Here is an 18,038-nt window from a genome sequence, read left to right as displayed (position 1 = left end):
AAAAGAGAAAAAACCAAACAACAAAACAACAAAAAGGTAAAATAACTTTTTGTAACATACAGAAGTGAAAAGAACTCATCACCAGCAGACCTGCTCTATAAGTATTGTTAAAAGAAGTAGATAAATCAGAAGCAATGTGACGCCAGGTAGAAATATGGATTTACACAAAGGAATAAAGAACACAGGTCATGGTAACTATTTGGTTAAATGTAATACATTTTCTTCATATTATTATACTTCTTTAAAAGATAAAGTAAAAATGATAGCAATTTAATGTGAGGCTTATACATGTATAAATAGAATATGTGACAATAGGCGCACAAAGGCTGGGTGGGGACACAGGAAAGTACGTATTACGGTATGGTTTTTATACTATGCATGAGGTAGTAAAGTATGACATGAAACTGGGTGGTGATAAGTTAAAGATATATATAGTATAATCTCAAGCAACCACTGTAATAACAAAGAGCTACTGCCAATCAGCCAACAATGAGATAAAGTGGAATGATAAAAAATATTCAGTTAATCCAAAAGAAGGCAAGGAAATAAAAAGGGAGGGGGGAAGGATAGCTAGGACAAATAAAAAACAAATAGCAAGATAACAGACTTAAAAATAACCATATCAATAAACACATTAAATGTAAACATTCTCAAAACCCCAGTTAAAAGTCGTATTTTGTCAGACTTGATAAAAAAGCAAGATACAATTTTATATGTTGCCTATAAGACAACCGTAAGACATAAACAAGTTAAAAGTTAAAGGATGGAAAAACACATACCTTGTTAACACTAGCCAAAAGATGCAAAACTTTAAAATAAAAACTAAAAAGTAACACCACTAAGAGAAATTAAAGAAGATCTAAATAAATGGAAAGATATAATGGGTTCATGGTCATAATATTCATATTATTAAGATGTCAATTTTCCTCATTTCGTCCACAGACTCAATGCAATCCCAATCAAAATCACAGAGAGCTTTTTTTTTTTTTTGTAAAAATGATTATAGAATTCATATGGAAATGAAAAGGACACAGAATAAGGCACAGAATAGCCAAAAAGCTTTGAACCTGAACGGAGTTGGAGGACCAGTGCCACCTAATTTCAAGTAATTATAAAGCTACAGTAATCAAGATGGTGTGGTACTGTCATAAAGACAGACAAAGAGATAATTGGAACAGACAGAGAGTCCAGAAACAGACTCACACAGATTTTTAAACTGATTTTCAACAAGGGTCTTTTTTCAACAAATGATATTAGAACAATTTGGTTTTAATATGCAAATAAATGAAGTTCAATCTATATCTTACACACTTTACAAACATTAAAAATGGATCACAAACTTAAAACTATGAAAGATCCACAGGAAAACACAGATAAAAACACTGTGACGCTGAGTTAGGTAAAGGTATTTTAGATACAACACCCAAAACACAGTCCAAAAAAGAATGAACTGAAAAAATGGACAAAATAAAAACTTTTGCTCTTCAAAAAACACTGTTAAGAAATGGGAAGATAGGCCATGGAGGGGAAGAAAATATTTGCAAATCATACAGCTGATAAGAGACTTGTATCTAGAATATACAAATCATTCTCAAAACTCAATAATAAGAAAACAATCTGATATAATGAGCAAAAAATTTGAACACTTCTCCCAATAAGAAAAAACAAAGGGCAAAGAAGCACATGAAAAGATGTTCAACAATTATGAATCATTAGGAAAATGCAAGTTAAAACTACAATGAGATACAACTACACACCCATTAGGATGGCTGAACTTAAAAAGACTGACCATATCAAGTCTTTGTAAGGATGTAGAGGAACTAGAACTTTCATAGGCTGTTGGTGGAAACAGTAAATAATACGAACATTTGGAAAACAGTTTGGCAGTTTCTTAAAACATTAGATACCTACTATATGATCCAGCTATTTCACTCCCAGGTATTTACCCCAGAGAAACAGAAGCATATGTTCATATAAAGACCTGTACATGGATGTTCGTATCAGCTTTATTTATAATAGATAAAAACTGGAAATAACCCAAAATATCTATCAACAGGTGAATGGATGAACAGCTGTGGTAAATTCATACAATGGAATGTTACTCAGCAATGAAGAGGAATGAACTATGGACGAATCTTGAAATAATTATGCAGAATGAAAGAAGACTTAAAAAAAGTAGTGTGTGCGTGTGTGTGTGTGTGTGTGTATGTATATAACGCATATAGTGATTCCATTTATATAAAAGTCTAAGAAATGCAAACTAATCTACAGTGACAGAATGCAAATCAGTGGTTGCTTGGGGACAAGGATGGGGGTAGAGAGGGCTGGGAGAGAGAGATTCCAAAGAGGCTGTTTGGCGGTGACGCGTGCGTTCATTATCTTCATTTTGGTGATGGTTTCATGGTTATACGTGTCGAAAGTTATATTGTACAGCTTAAATTTGTGCAATTTAGTTTATATCAATTATGACTCAATAAAGCTGCTATAAAAGGAGTATTTGTTTTCATTTTGAATATTTTTTAGCACTTTGATTTTGGCAATTCATTTATGTATAATCTCAGACATATTTTGAATAGCATATAAATTATTGTTAATTCTAATATTAGTCATTTGAGTTTCATCTCCGTATTATTCTCAAGAACTCCAAGCTAGTTTAAATATATAACCTGCTCAAAAAAATACAGATCCTGAAAAACTTTTCTTCTCTGTTTTTTTTCACCATCTATCATGAATAGTCTATTGGTATAGAAGCAATCTAATACTACCATCTTTCAGCTAATTAGTTTATGTCATTGTTTTTCAATTTAAGCAAACAATTTTTGTAAGGCAGACAAAAGTAAAATCCATGGAATATTTCAAATTATAACGCTTTTTTTTTTTTCAATCTCAAGGGAAAAATTATATGCTACAGTCAGCACAGACCTTTTAATTTAGGGTACTGATTCTCCATATGTCTTATGAAAAAATTTCAAACATACACAAAAGTACAGAACTGAATAATGAATCTATATGTACCTGTCACCAACCTTCAATCATTATCAACATTTTGAGATTCTTGTTTTATCTATTGAGCTCCCCTCACCTTTTTACAGAACATTTTAAAGCAAATTCCAGGTATCATACCATTTCATATAACAGATATTTCAATATTTACATCTTTTTCTAACAAGCCAACAGCTTTCTAAAAAATTGCCTCACACAAAGTTAATTATACTTCATTACCAGAACACTTAATTTAATTTCTTATGCTTCTCCCCTACAATTTGTATAGGAGTGTGTCCCACTTAGAAATTCTTGTTTCATTAACTGAAGTGCTCAGGAAGATGGTTTTTTAAAAAAAAGCAATATAAAGACATATGTATAAGTTTATAGGAATGTTAATATTTTTAAAAGAACTATTTTTGATAGGTTATTCTGAAATTAAAACAAACACGAGGGATCTAGAATATATTAACAAACAGAGGTTCACTTGTTTCTTTAGTAATTCACTTATTTATATATCCTTCCATGGTTCCACCCAGTGACGTGATGGAGCTGGCTTGTAGCAGTTTGTGAGAGATGGCTGGTAAAGTTTTTGGATTTTTGTGAGCTGGTTGTTAAACATCACTATTATTAAAAATTATTTAGATTTATAATAAAAAAATTTTTATTTAAGAAACCCCAAATACTCAAAAACTCAACAATTTTAATTTTACTATTATCTATGCTCTTCTGTTTACATGTCTATTGTACAATATCTATGTGGTGGAAACATCATGTTTGCTACTGAGTATCTTTTCTCTACTCCGTGTTTAGTAATGTTATGTTGGAGGCCTGAAGTTAGTCATGGTGGGAATATTTATGCCACAGATATAAGCAAATGCTACAAATTAGAACCATCCCTCACACCCCTGCCTGGACAGCCTGTTGTTAACAGTGGCCAGCACAACACTGCTTCCACCCTGAGCATTAACTCTGAGTCAGGTACTGGAGTCACATGAAATATTTCTTGTCTTTTGAAATTTGAGCATAACGATCCTTCTAATGTTACAGTATTAAAAGCACATTAAATGGAAGGCACCAAATAGACAAATGTGAATAGGTCTGTAGGAAAACAAATGCAGAATACATGGTATGTATTAATAATTTTTAATATATGCCTTTAAAGTCCCTTTATTATAAGATTCAAAATATTAAAATTGAGGGGCTTCCCTCTATGGCGCAGTGGTTGAGAGTCTGCCTGCCAATGCAGGGGACACGAGTTCGAGCCCTGGTCTGGGAAGATCCCACATGCCGCGGAGCAGCTGGGCCCGTAAGCCACAACTACTGAGCCTGCGCGTCTGGAGCCTGTGCTCCGCAACAAGAGAGGCCGCCATAGTGAGAGGCCCGCGCATCGCGATGAAGAGTGGCCCCTGCTTGCCACAACTGGAGAAGGCCCTCGCACAGAAACGAAGACCCAACACAGCCATAAATAAATAAATAAATATTAAAAAAAAAAAAATTAACATAGAGAAACTTGTTATGCTGAAGCTCAGGAAATAAAAGGTACTCTAGGGAGGTAGCATCTTTGGTTTGAATTGTTTCATTACTTGAATTTTAGAAGCATATAAAATGTAATTAGATATTGATTAAATAAGAAGAAGACTGGAAATACTATGTAAAATGTATACCTATTCTTTAAATGATACAATAGAATGCTAAGAAAAATAATTATGAATCTGATTTTTAAAAAATAAGTATAATTTGGGAACTATCATATACCAACGACTGTGAGAGCTTAAGTGTATACCAAGTCCAGTGTGTTTCATAGATAAGTGATTTTTCATCAAAGAAGTCAAAAAGAAATCTATTTTAAAAATGAGGTTTTAGTTAAAAACTTAAAATGCTACCAAAATTTGCCAAACTTGTTTTGCCAGTTGATATTTGCAGAAATCAAAGCTTTGTCTGTCTAGTCTGCATTTATATTTAGTCTGGGCATTTAATCTCTCTTTTGATCTTAGGTTTTGCCATACACTTTAAGTTGTTTTATAAGGCTTTACCATTAAGTTAGTTTCATAGATTGTAAAATCATCTTGTACTAGCGAACAGCTTATTTTAAAACTGCTCAGAAAATACATAAAGGAGTAACAAGGAATTAAAATGAACACTGTGGTTCTTTATATGTGTTTCTTTTGTTTAGGTTATTTACCTCTTGTGAAAGCTGTGTTACTTGGTTCTTTTGATGTTCCAAGTCTTTTAAAACCATCGAGTTTCGTTTTTCTAACTGAAGCACTCTTCTTGCCAAGTGGACACTAGGAGAACGGAATAAGAAAATTAATGCTTACAAAAGAGGAATACTATCTCAAACACTCAAAATGTGTTTGTGTGCTTGAAAACTGACCATTTCCTAATAATACTTAAATATTAACAGGAAAAATATGGAGTCGAATAATATCTTCAGGTGTCAACAGCGGAAGACCAATATCCCAACAACTCAAATTTTGAAAGTAACATTAAAAATCTGCATAATAATGTAACTGTGATATATTGATTACCACAGTAATAGTTTCTAGCCCTTGCTATAAAAGTGGAACGTTACATTATGATACTTGCTTGAAAAGACCGCAAGAAAGCAATTCACAGCTTTTCTTCATTTTTATAAAAATTTACCATTTACAAACAAATAAGGCAATTAGTTGAAACAGTAATAACCTTGTACTTTGAAAAGCATCAGTGCTTTCCTCAGACAGCATAATGCATTTTACAATACAAAACACAACTGAATAGATTTTCTATTGAAAAAAAGAGATGGAAAAGATGTCTGAAAAGTGGAGACAGATGTCTAACAGTAAAGGCAACGATTCTGTATTAAAAGAAACCACTAAAAAAATAAAAAAAAAAAAAAAAAAAGAAACCACTAAAAGATCACACTGTGATCATCACAAGACGATCACAACTTATTGTATTGAGTGTAATCCTTAGTATTTAAAATCACATTAAATGTAAAATGTCCCAATTCTACTTTTAAGACATAATTAAGAAAAAAAGGTTCAGCTATAAGAATCATAAAATCATCCCTACTAACCACTGGGGCAAAATTCTTTAAAAAACTGCTAATAATGTTGAGAACACATGTTGCTCCAAAGCCCCTCTCTGTAATTCCAGAAACTTAAAAATTTAATATTTATCACATTTTCGTATTCTATGTGAGTTACCCCGTTAATCTCTGAATTGCAAAATCTGTACAAACTGAGAAGACAGATGTTTTACAGTGACAAGAAGTAACATATTTTGGTTCTAAATGAAATTATAGGACAGAAATAATTCCATTGTATTTCAAGTATTTCCTAACATCAGATAAAGGAATTCATACAAAACTCTGAAAAAAAAATGCTAAATGTCACCCTATACATCTATTTCTAAGAACTTGTTATTCCAAATGAAAAAGATGAGTTCTTTTGTTACACAGTGAATTGGGTAGCTTATTTAGATGTGCTCATGTCTAAATTCCTATCCTTTCAACCGGCGTAAGATTTTGCCTTAATAATCAGTTGGAGTCAGAGATGGAAAAGACACAGTCCCCGTTTTCTGACAATCATTTTTTACAGAAAACAGCTTTATTGATATAAAATTTTCTTGATATGTAACTTATAATACCATAAATCTCGCCCATTTAAACTGTACAATTCAATGGTTTTTAGTATATTTAGAGTCGTGCAACTATTACCATAATTTAGTTTTAGAATATTTTCATTACTCCCACCCCCAAAAAATTTGTACCCCTTAGCATCACTCCCCATCCTCCCTGTTCAGCCCTAGGGAACCACTAATCTACTTTCTTCCTTTATTGATTTTTAAGATGTTTGCAGTTTAAAGAACTCTTATGACTCAACAATTACAAGACAGTCCAATTAGAGAATTTACAACAGTGCCTTGTCTATAGAAAGTTCTCAATAATTGCATACACACATTTTTGCACTTCTCATATGGTGATTTCCTTAGGAAGTGCAATGATTGGGTCCAAGCACATGTGCATTATGAATTTTCAGATATTCCTCTTGAAAGGCTGTACAAATTTAAATTCCTATGAACTAGAATGAAAGTTCTCCAATGACAGAAATTTTTTTAAAAATTTGTTTTCTAACGTATTCTAAGTGCCTTGGAGAATACCTGGTACAATAATAATCTGTTCAGTAATAAACTGTTCAGTGAATGAACTTTATACAAGACCTCCTGTTTCTTTATGCCCTAGCCAACACTGGGCAATATCAATCTTTAAAAGTTTTGCTAACTTTACATATAAACAATAGAATCTTATTTTAAATTAGTGAGGTTAAACATCTCTACATTTGTCAGGCATTTGTATTTCTTATTTAATGAATTGATGTTTATGTCCTTTTACCATTCACTTCAAATCTTACCTACGTGGTTAACTGTATTCTACATCTAAATTACCTAAAAGTATCACGACCTCCCAAAATCTCAACAGAACCAACCTATTTTCCATTAATGTCTACTCTGCTTAATGTCCCATAAACATGTTTTGTATATTCCTTCCACTGTACCTCTGCTGGTCCTCCAGTCTGGAGAAGATAGGTTATTCCACTGATTGGGAGTCCAGCTTTTTCTGGAAGGCTCCCTCCGAGGTCCACTTCCTCCATTTCTGACCAGGCCAGCCTTCACTGATCTCTACTCCTCTGACTGCCATAGGCTGGCACACAATACAGTGCTAAATTATATGGTTTTAGATATTTCTTGATAGTCTTTCATGTGTGTTCATCTTTTCTCCCCCAACAGATACAATTTAAATGAAGACTTACCCTCTGTGGTGTGTGCTGAACAGAGGGGGCACTTACTAAATCCTTCCTGATTGATTTTAAGTAAATTTTGCTCAAATGCTAGAATTTTGCTCAAATTGCTACAAACCATATTCCAAGGTTGCAGAGTCTCAATATTAAAGTACAACTAATGCTCAGCATCTAAGCATTGAACTAGTAATAAAAAAGAGCATAAAGTTTATAAGGGAAGAAGGCAAATGTCACAGATACCAATTCACCGCTTCCATATTTCAACCTCCTAAACCTTTAAATGTGGCATATTGTGGTACTGAGTGATTTGGTGCGATAGGTAGATCCTGTTTAGAAATTTGGGATATTAGAAGTCAGAAGAAAGGAGGGGAGTTTAGTTTAACTGAAATTCAAAGCAAGACAAAAGAAGAATTGCTCAACTAGCTGAGTTTATGTCTCCTTAACGACAATGTACATACTATGAAAACAAGTCTTTAATGAGTTTTTTTATAATGAGTAACCATGGATACAGTTAGGGAAAATGACTCCTGCTAAAGTTTGTTTGGTTGGTTGGTTATTTATTTATTTATTTAGTACTGAACTCCTCAAGAAAGCACTGCTTTTACAGGCTCTCTGTTGGGACACTAAAGTAGGTACAGCATACAATTCTTCTTTGTAATTATATAACTGCCATGTGATTTTTACCTGCACCAACATTGAGTTTTACATCAACTAGAAACTAATATCACAAGAGTATAGTTTTGTATTTGAATTTTAAACTAAAATTTCACCTCTTATCTGGTAAAATTATTTCCCCAAGGGTTATCTCTTAGCTCTCTCAGCACCTCTTGACTCAAAATAAAAGTTATCCTCTTGGATTTGTCAATGGCAGTCAGTACTTCTGATTATCACATACAATTTCATAGTAGCATAGCCCAGGCAATGTGAACATGGCCGACCTCCATTTATATCTGAGATATCAAAGCACAGTGGAGGACTGATGCTCTGTCTTGAGTCCTTCAGTATTGGATGGTTCTCTTAGTATTACCAAAACTCCAAATAAATAAGTGTAGGTACTTAGTTACCTGCTAATTAGTTACTTGGTCTGAAATAACATTTGGCTTTTTGCTCTTTTTCAGTTTTTTTTTTTGTACATTTATTTATTTATTTATTTATTTATTTATTTATTCATTCATTCATTCATTCATTCATTCATTCATTCATTCATTCCTGGCTGTGTTGGGTCTTCGTTTCTGTGCGAGGGCTTTCTCTAGTTGCGGCGAGCGGGGGCCACTCTTCATTGCGGTGCGCGGGCCTCTCACTATCGTGGCCTCTCTTGCTGCGGAGCACAGGCTCCAGACGCGCAGGCTCAGCAATTGTGGCTCACGGGCCCAGTTGCTCCGCGGCATGTGGGATCTTCCCAGACCAGGGCCCGAACCCCTGTCTCCTGCACTGGCAGGCAGATTCTCAACCACTGCGCCACCAGGGAAGCCCTCTTTTTCAGTTTTAACAGGTCAGAGTCCTGTCTCAATTAGCATGGCACGGAAAAATGGTTCAAAAAAAGGGCACATGGGCCAGAACGATCTCAGCTTCAGAAAGCATAAGGTTGCTCCCTGCACTGCCTGCTTCCTTGGCAGTTACTGAGGACTAAATAGTGGTGCATTATGATTACCTATAGTTATATGAGTCTTTTTCTAGGTTTTCTGTAGGTTTAAACTTTCAAGTCGATCATGAGTAGATTAGCAATAACTTTTTAAAGGTTTCTAAAACCAACCCAAATGAAATAAGCAAAACTTTCTCTAAGGAGGGAAATGAGAACTCACACATGTGAGAAGAAAGGAGATGAAAAGAAAATTTCATTATGCACAAAAGTTTGCTAGGAAAATAAAAGCTTCCTGTGCTTTATTTTTTCCTTTATTATAAAGATTAGTCTACTGTGAGAGTTTCAACTTAAAGCTCTTTATAAAACTAGACAGAAACTAAAACAAAGATCAAGAGTATGCAGTAAAGCTTGCAATTTGAAAGGTTTAAAAACCTTCAGAAAAGTCTCCACATTCAGATCTGCCAAAACAAACAGGGAAGCACACATGAAGACCATGTTAGTGCCTGGGTGTCACCCATTTCGTGTTACAGGTTAAAGAGCATATCCAAAACATGCAACCAGAAAATCTTGTTTGCTATTTTCAAAACAATCGCTACCGAAACAAAAACATTACTTCAGATTTTCAGGCTCAGTCAAGTCAAGAAGAGCCTTTTTTATTTTAAGTGACTTTAATTGTATATGCCCTTTTAACTTTCCACAACTTTGTCCCGGAAAGCTTAACACAATGTTTAGTTACTGTTCATAGCTCTATTGAAAATTCAAAATGTGAGTAACCTTATTTAACAATTATAATGTGTTTAAGATACACTTTCGGAAGTTATTTTTCAAACTAATTTTGAAAAATTAGTTTTGCTACTTCTTTATTGGAAACTGGCATTATGGTCTATGCCTTAAGAAACTGATTAATATCAAAGAAAGTGAATCTCAAAACTAGTTCCATGTCCAGGGGTTGTTTCCACTAATTATTTCAAGAGGTCTCATTAAAATTTTAAAACAAAGTTGTTTTAAATGAAAACTCACCTTGTGCCTCATTAAAGTTTCTGGAACATTGGCTTTACCTCTAAAATCAACTGTGTGATCTATTTCCTTTAAGAAACATTAATTGACATAACAAACTTTTATTGGACACCTACTCTATGCCAGGCACTCACTGTATGGTGAACTTCTTCGCATCCATTTTCTCATTTTAATTTCATAATATACATTGGGTGGCAACAGGTAACTAGTGAAAATTTTCAGTGGCTATCCAGTTTACTAACAGCAATATGGCACTCAAAAACAGAAGGCCTAAAAATTAAAGTTGTGAATAACCATTAAAAATTACCTTTTTGAAGAATATTCAATGATATAAGAAAATGTTCAGGGTGAAATTATAAGATAAAAAATTAAATTTCTAAGTTACATACAATAATACCTTAAATATGTAAGAATATATATGTATCTATATACATTTTTGAATGGCTGTCTTTGGACAGTAGGATTATTGGTAATTTTCCTAATATTCTAAAATAAACATATATTATTTTTATAATCAGAAATCCCCTCCGATTAAGTGTTACCCTAAAATATTTAATTCTGGTTGTTGAATATATGAAATTTTAAATCAAATTTAGTATGAATGGGATATATTGTGTAGCAGATGAGAAATAAGTTCCTTTGAAATTTTAATACATTTTGAAGTGTGCTGATGTATAATGAAAACTTTATTATGCAAATATTTCATTTGTCATTATGACTAAGTTATTTTATAATCCACCTTAAGCTTCCATTGCTTTAATTTCAAATGTGACAAATTAAATATTTGAAGGTTATATTGCTTTCATCTTAAATAAATTAAACTTAGAGCACAAAGCCATTGACTTCTTTACAAATATCCATTAAGAAATCAAATATGGACCTTGCAAACTTCAGAAATGCATCAGACCCTAAACGGGGATCTTCTTTGCCACTGGTCGATTTTGTGCATAGAGTAGGCACTCAATAGAAGTTGTTGAATGAATGTGCAAAGGAATGCATAAATGTCCTCTTTGGCTATCTAGACTTACTTTGCCTTCACTCAGTTTAGATGACCTCAGAAGCACTTCCTCAAAATAACCCTATGGTTCATCATGAGAAGAATGCCTGGCACCAGCTGGTAGGAGATATTAATAGCATGCCCATTAGGCACTTGTTCAAGGCACATAGATAGCTCAGTGATAAAATCTTTAGAAATATTTGGACAGTTAAGATTATTCAGAATATGAATCAGTTGTGGGTCCTTAAATCTTCAACCTAAATATTAAGAAATCAACGTCTGTTTTGGAAATTCTTAAAAAAAATAGTAAGATAATAGTAATAATTGCTTTCAATTTTAGAAGAACTCAGCATTTGGGGGCTAAAGAAAGAAAGCTTACAACAGAAAAATTCTTTTTTCTTCTTGTGACCAAGATTCTTTTGAAGGAATCAGATGATAAAATAGAGAAGAGAATGGACTTCCTCCTTCAAATTTCCATTTTTAGCATTTTACCAATCATTTGCCACTGATAAAAAAGTCGCTTGCCCACAAAACTACATTTCTATTCCTCCTTTGGCAACATAATGCTCAAAAATGGAGATATGCTGAAAATCACAAATTATCCTAGGTCACCCTTAGGAGGGACTCAGGGGAGAATGGGAATGGAATGGCACTATAACCGATTTTTCCAAATAATACATAATTTAGAAATACTTGCATCTTCACTAAACAGAATTAACCATTCCAGCTACAATTTGATATCTGGCAGTCTTCTATCCTTGGTCTATTCAGTGTAACCAGTAAGAAACATAAATTCTAAGCATCCTGTTGTTACTTCTCATAAAATGGTCTCTATCTTATATCACTGTAGATAGCTCTAAAGACCCGTTACCCTCTGAGCCAAAGTTTCTACAAAAGTATTAGAATTAAGATGAATTGTTTCTCTTACTTAGTGTGTAATGTCTCTAAACGTTTAAATCAATTCATGTAAAAATAACAGATAGCAGCTCTGAATTCTCAAATACTCAGATGAAGAGACAATTCTACTAGGTATCTTACACCATGCTAGGTAGGGACAATGGAGAATAAACAAGAATAAGATGTAGTTGCTGACCTTGAGGAACTTTCCATCTAGCTGGGGAAACGATACGGAAAATGAGAGCTAGTGAGATAAGACAAATGCTCTGTTGTGTGGTATGTGGAAAACAGACATTATAGGCAGAGAGATATACTACCCTCATTTGGGGTAGAGAGGTAAATAAGGCGGGAGAGGTAGGGCCACATGGAAGGGCTTAGAAGTCTGATAGAAACATTTAGATTTGTTATGGTAGCAAGCAGGGCTCTTTCTGCAAAACAGGATGAATTCAGGTGGGAGAAAGGAGTTAGGAGTTAGGTCAACTAGAAAACCAATTAATATAGGTACAATTTTCTCTTAGTATACTTTAAATAGTATCTCAACAAATAACTAGCGGATCTCCTAAAAATTTTCTTGGTCTTCACAAAGTGTTTTATACTTTCAATCACAGTATATATGCTAGCTCTATCTCTCTCTCCCAATCTCTTTCTTTTTCTCTCTCTCAAGTATACATCAAGGAATGTAGACAGGTGAATGAAAAACAAGCGAAAAAAAAAGGAAGCATAATTCGTTAATTTTAACCTGAAAATTGTTGGTACAAAAAAGCATTTGTAATTCACCTGAAATTAAGATGAAAATAAATTTAAAATGGTGTCATTATCACTGAATCCAATTCTAGGAAAATTCTAATGTACACTTACATTCTACCAACCATTAAACTCACTTAAAAATACATGAAATGCATGATTATTACTTACTGTGTTTGTGAGCAATTTAATATTTATGCATACTAAGAATAAAGTAACTTTATTTTGTCACTCCACTCAGTACATTATCATAAAGCACAATGTAATTACATTTAGCTTGAATAGATAAGTGAAATGAATATATATTGATTTTACCTTTGCTTTAGTCGTCTTTTGGCTGTTGTGGGAACATTAGCACCATAGCCATAAGAAAAAAGAATCCTTTCAGCCTCCTCTTCATTTTCAACTGGAAAATATTGAAGTGTACAATGTGAAATTTTTGTTTTCTTAAAAAGTATGGCAGAAGTGAAAATAAAAGAGGTCATAATAATGAATTAAGGAGCATAAGAACATTTAAAAGGGCTAATGCATAACCTCAAACAGACCATCTGTAAGCAGCAGCACAGTTATTTCGTAAAGTATATGCTTGCTTGGATTTGTTCCATCTATTTTTAAAAGGTGTAAGGGACTGCATCATAATGACACGTTAAGTTTTCTTGTTATAAAGCATAATAATACAGATGTCGTTTATTCTGAGATTCAAAGGCTTTCTGCATGAAGTGTATGTTATGTACTTATGAAAAAGTAATGATAAGATCAATTTCATTACTTCTATTCTTGATAAGAGAAATGACTATTTTTAATTAGGAAAGATGTTCATTATTTTATCAGAAGAACAACTTTATCCTAACTTGCGATAATGAAATTATGCATTTAAGTAGGCTACTCTGTGAAGAAAATGTACAGTCCTAAGAGTCTATTGATGGCCTTTTTAAAAAAATTACAAAAAACTCAGTAACACCATTTACTTCTAAATTTTGCTATTGTCACACCACTCCCCAAAAGGAATTTTAACTAACAGGTTAATGTTTTATGGGTAACACGTTTAAATGCGATGACAATTTACTGTAAGTTGAGATGAAAAAATATTTAATCAAAGGCTATAAAAACTAAAGGTTTCCAGCTCAATTTAAAGCAGTTCATGACATATAACAATTTTTATAACATTATTCATCAATAACCAGTATTTTAATGTCAAAAAGAGAAACCTACTTTCAGAAATGTTTCAGGTTTAAAATAAAGCCAAATATTTTACATTAGTAAGTGAAGCTATTTGCAGGCCTATCACTGTAATATGCACTTATTTGTTGTTTGATCCTTCTGTAGTACAGTAAACATTTCAGGAATACTCATAAGTGTCTTTTTCTTCAATTTTGACCCTATTCACAGTGAACCAAGATCAGTTTTCAGAGGTAGGATTAGTAGTTATGAGGGACACGTGTAAGCAAGTGATGCTACGTGCCATTGCTGATAGTAACAGCTATCATTACTCAGAGCCAAGTTGGCTTCTCCAATCCAGCTCTATCAGAACTAGAGCAGGCATTTAGATACCTATCTGACGCTTGTTTCTCTTAAATAGTTCTAAGGTCAGAAGAAAGGGGGTAAATTTAGCTAACATCTCAAAAACCCATCAGATATTGATGGACAACTTAAATTTGAGTTTAATACTTACTGAATTAATAACTCATGGGCTAACTATTCTAGTGGTGATTTAATTACAGAAACAATGTCCTACACAAAATGGCAAATGGTACTAAAGAGATATGAATGTGTCTTAGTACCACTATTTTTCCCATGCTAGAGGCATTAGGAAGGTATGGGGAGAATGACATTCACAGAGAATGTGCAGGAAGGAACTGCAATGTGTAAAGGCACAGAGCTGTGAAGTTTCAGTAACTGTGAGAAGAGTGGCTGAAGTTAGTCTGGGAAACAATAGTAGTAGAAAGGGAGGCCAAGTTCCAACTGTGAATGGGACTAAAGTCTCATTTGCTAGGCTAACGAGTCTGGATTTTATTCTACAGACAACAAGAAATTAAAAGAGATTAGTACAGGTAAGTGACATGACCAATAGATTTTTGTTGTTGATGCTGATATTACAGGAAAAAAAAATCCAGTAATGGGAAAAAGGTGACCTAGATTGGTAGCACAGAGAACTCCTTACAGGTTATAGTAATAATCCAGTTGTGACTTGGTCCATAATAGCAATGGAGGATGGAGAAAAGAACCTGGATTCTAGACAAATGAGTAGATATGGAGGTGAGATGAGGCACTAGATAGGATGAGGGAGGAATCAAGGTTGACAAAAGCTAGTTGGGTAATTAGACAGACTTTAACCTTACTAACAGATCGAGAATACAAGAAAATTAATACGTTTTAGGGAAGGAAGAGAAAATATAAATAATGCTACATCTTCAATGACTGCAAGAATTCCATACAGCCCTGTGGAATCACTAGCCTGTGGCCAGTCACTGAAATTGTGGAAAGGGATAAAATTATCCAGAAAGTAGGTAAGTCAGAATTGAAGAGGATGAGGGGGAAAAAAAAAACCCTGGGAACCAGAAAGAGTTAGATAAAAGAAGAGACAACAAAAGCGACGGAGAAGAAACAATCAAAGGCAGGCGACTTCAGAAGCAAGAGAAGAGTTTTGAGAAATGTGACAAATGCCCAGCAGAGGTTACAAGTAGGATGAGGATGGAAAGTAGGTCCCTCAATTTGACAATTAGAAATCTGATATTTAAAAAAAAATTTATTTAGCTTCTAGACAATACCTGTACTTTTAACAATTTGATGACGATCTTTGAAAACGAAACTCCTCAAATATACAAATATTAAACTTACTTGATTATAAAAAGCAATTCAAGTGTAAACAGGATACTGTAATTTGCCATGGTTACACCTTAATAAATGAAGTCTAACCATCTTCATGTCAGCTGAAATGAGCTCAATCAGATGATAATCCTTTGAATATTGTACACACTATAGTACTAAGAAAGAATGTTTTGCACTTACATCTTACAAATTTTGTTTAATCAGTAAGTATTCGTTAAACAAGGATAGGAATATTCTAATTTCCAATGTGAACAGATAGAAAAGAACCTAGTTTACTAATCTTCCAAGTACAAGCAAATATATTTTATTCTAAAATACTTTTAAGATGGTTTATAAAATATCATAGCAAAAAAATTAATTTATAATCTTTTCTAAAGATTTTATTTAGAAAATATTTACACACATGGAAAAGCTGAAAGAAGTGTACACTCATATATCCAACATCTGGATTCAAAATTAAACATCGTACTATATTTATTTCTCACACATTTATCTATCACTGTATCCATCCATGAATCCATCTTATTTTTTTGATGCATTTCAAAATAAGTTGCAGATCTGTGCCTTCACCCCCAAACAGTTCAACATGTAAATCATCAACTATAGTTCAATATTACTTATAGTTCTTTTTTAAAAATAAAATTTACATATGGTGAAAGGTACAAATCTTAAGTCTATCATTCAATGAATTTTGAGAAACATAAACAGTTGACCCTTGAACAACAGGGTTTGAACTGCTTGGGTCCACTCAAACATGAATATTTTTCAATAAATACATTGGAAAAAATTTTTGGAGATTTGCAACAATTTGAAAAAACTTGCAGATGAACTGTGTAGCCCTGAAATATCGGAAAAACTAAGAAAAAGGTAAGTCATGAATGCATAAAGTATATGTAGACACTTCTCTATTTGTATATAGGCATAAGGTAATATTTAATATAAATTAATGTGTTTTCTTACTGTTTTATAACTGTGCTGTCAAAGAATTACATTACCGTACTGTATGTCTCTCTCATAATTGGAGACACTGCATATCAGCCTATCATCACAAGTACGTGGTTTGTAAAAACGTGTAACAATGTTTCCAGTACTGTATTATGAATATGACTATAATACCATAAAAATTTTATAATGATTCATTCATTAGTGTATAGGCTAGGCTACTGTGAAGCAATCATACTGATTACACTGGGTTGTGATAAAGCAATCATATTGCTACTTCTTCGTTATCCATGCACGAATTTTAATACCTATAAATAAAGGTCAATTTCTTTTTCACATTATCGTTTCATTTTTTTGGTAATATATATTTTTTATTGAAGTGTAGTTGATTTACAATGTTGTATTAGTTTCTGGTATACAGCAAAGTGAATATATATATATATTCCTTTTCATATTCTTTTCCATTATGGTTTATTACAAGGTATTGAATATAGTCCCCTGTCCTATACATTAGGAACTTGCTGTTTATCTATTTTACATATAGTAGTTTGTATTTGCTAATCCCAAACTCCTAATTTATCCCTCTCCCACCTCTCTCTTCCTCTTTGGTAACCATAAGTTTGTTTTCTATGTCTGTGAGTCTGTTTTTGTTTTGTAAGTAAGTTCATTTGTATCATATTTTAGATTCTACATATAAATGATATCATGATATTTGTCTTTCTCTATCTGACTTACCTCACTTGGTATGATAATCTCTAGGTCCATCTAACTTTTCATTTTTGATATCTAGTGTTAGCAATACATATAACATCTACAGTGTTTTGTATCATATAAGACAATATTGATATAGGTACTGACAGATAATTCATCTCGTAAACAGATGATGTAAACCTATGGTACTGATAAATACAGTAAAGTACTGTAAATTTATTTTCTCCTATGATTTTCTTCATAACATTTTCTATGCATCTTCAAATCTTCTATCTCTGACTTCTGATTTCATCACAATATCACCTTCTTTCTTATAAGGACCCTTGAGATGGGCTCATCTGGATAATCTTATGTCAAGACTTTTGTGAATATTTTCTCTGAGGCATTTTCTTAATTTGGATACCATTCCTCTGTCAAATATAAGATTGCGATTACTTTCTCCTACTCTGTAGCTTAGTTCTTCATTTCTTAAAGATGTCTTCTATAAGAGCAGAAGTTTTTAATTTTGATGAAGTCTACTTGGTAAATTTTTCTTTTATGGTAGTTGCTTTCA

The 18,038-nt window shown here is 33.1% G+C and overlaps 1 protein-coding gene across 4 annotated transcripts in view; it reads right to left on the bottom strand.

The window, feature by feature from the left end:
- Positions 1 to 18,038, bottom strand: part of PIBF1 (progesterone immunomodulatory binding factor 1) — a 209,289-nt gene that overhangs the window by 60,087 nt on the left and 131,164 nt on the right. For all 4 annotated transcript variants that reach the window (XM_068526551.1, XM_068526554.1, XM_068526553.1 and 1 more), the window contains 2 exons: positions 13,319 to 13,409; positions 5,168 to 5,270 (listed from right to left, as the gene is read on the bottom strand). In XM_068526551.1, coding sequence (XP_068382652.1) covers positions 5,168 to 5,270; positions 13,319 to 13,409 — 194 coding nt within the window. The remainder of the gene's footprint in view (positions 1 to 5,167; positions 5,271 to 13,318; positions 13,410 to 18,038) is intronic.

This window comes from Eschrichtius robustus, chromosome 18, assembly GCF_028021215.1.
Source record: "Eschrichtius robustus isolate mEscRob2 chromosome 18, mEscRob2.pri, whole genome shotgun sequence".
In the NCBI taxonomy this organism is placed as follows: Eukaryota; Metazoa; Chordata; class Mammalia; order Artiodactyla; family Eschrichtiidae; genus Eschrichtius; species Eschrichtius robustus.
The sequence above is the reverse complement of the archived record's forward strand: the minus strand, read 5'-3'. Positions and strand labels throughout refer to the sequence as shown.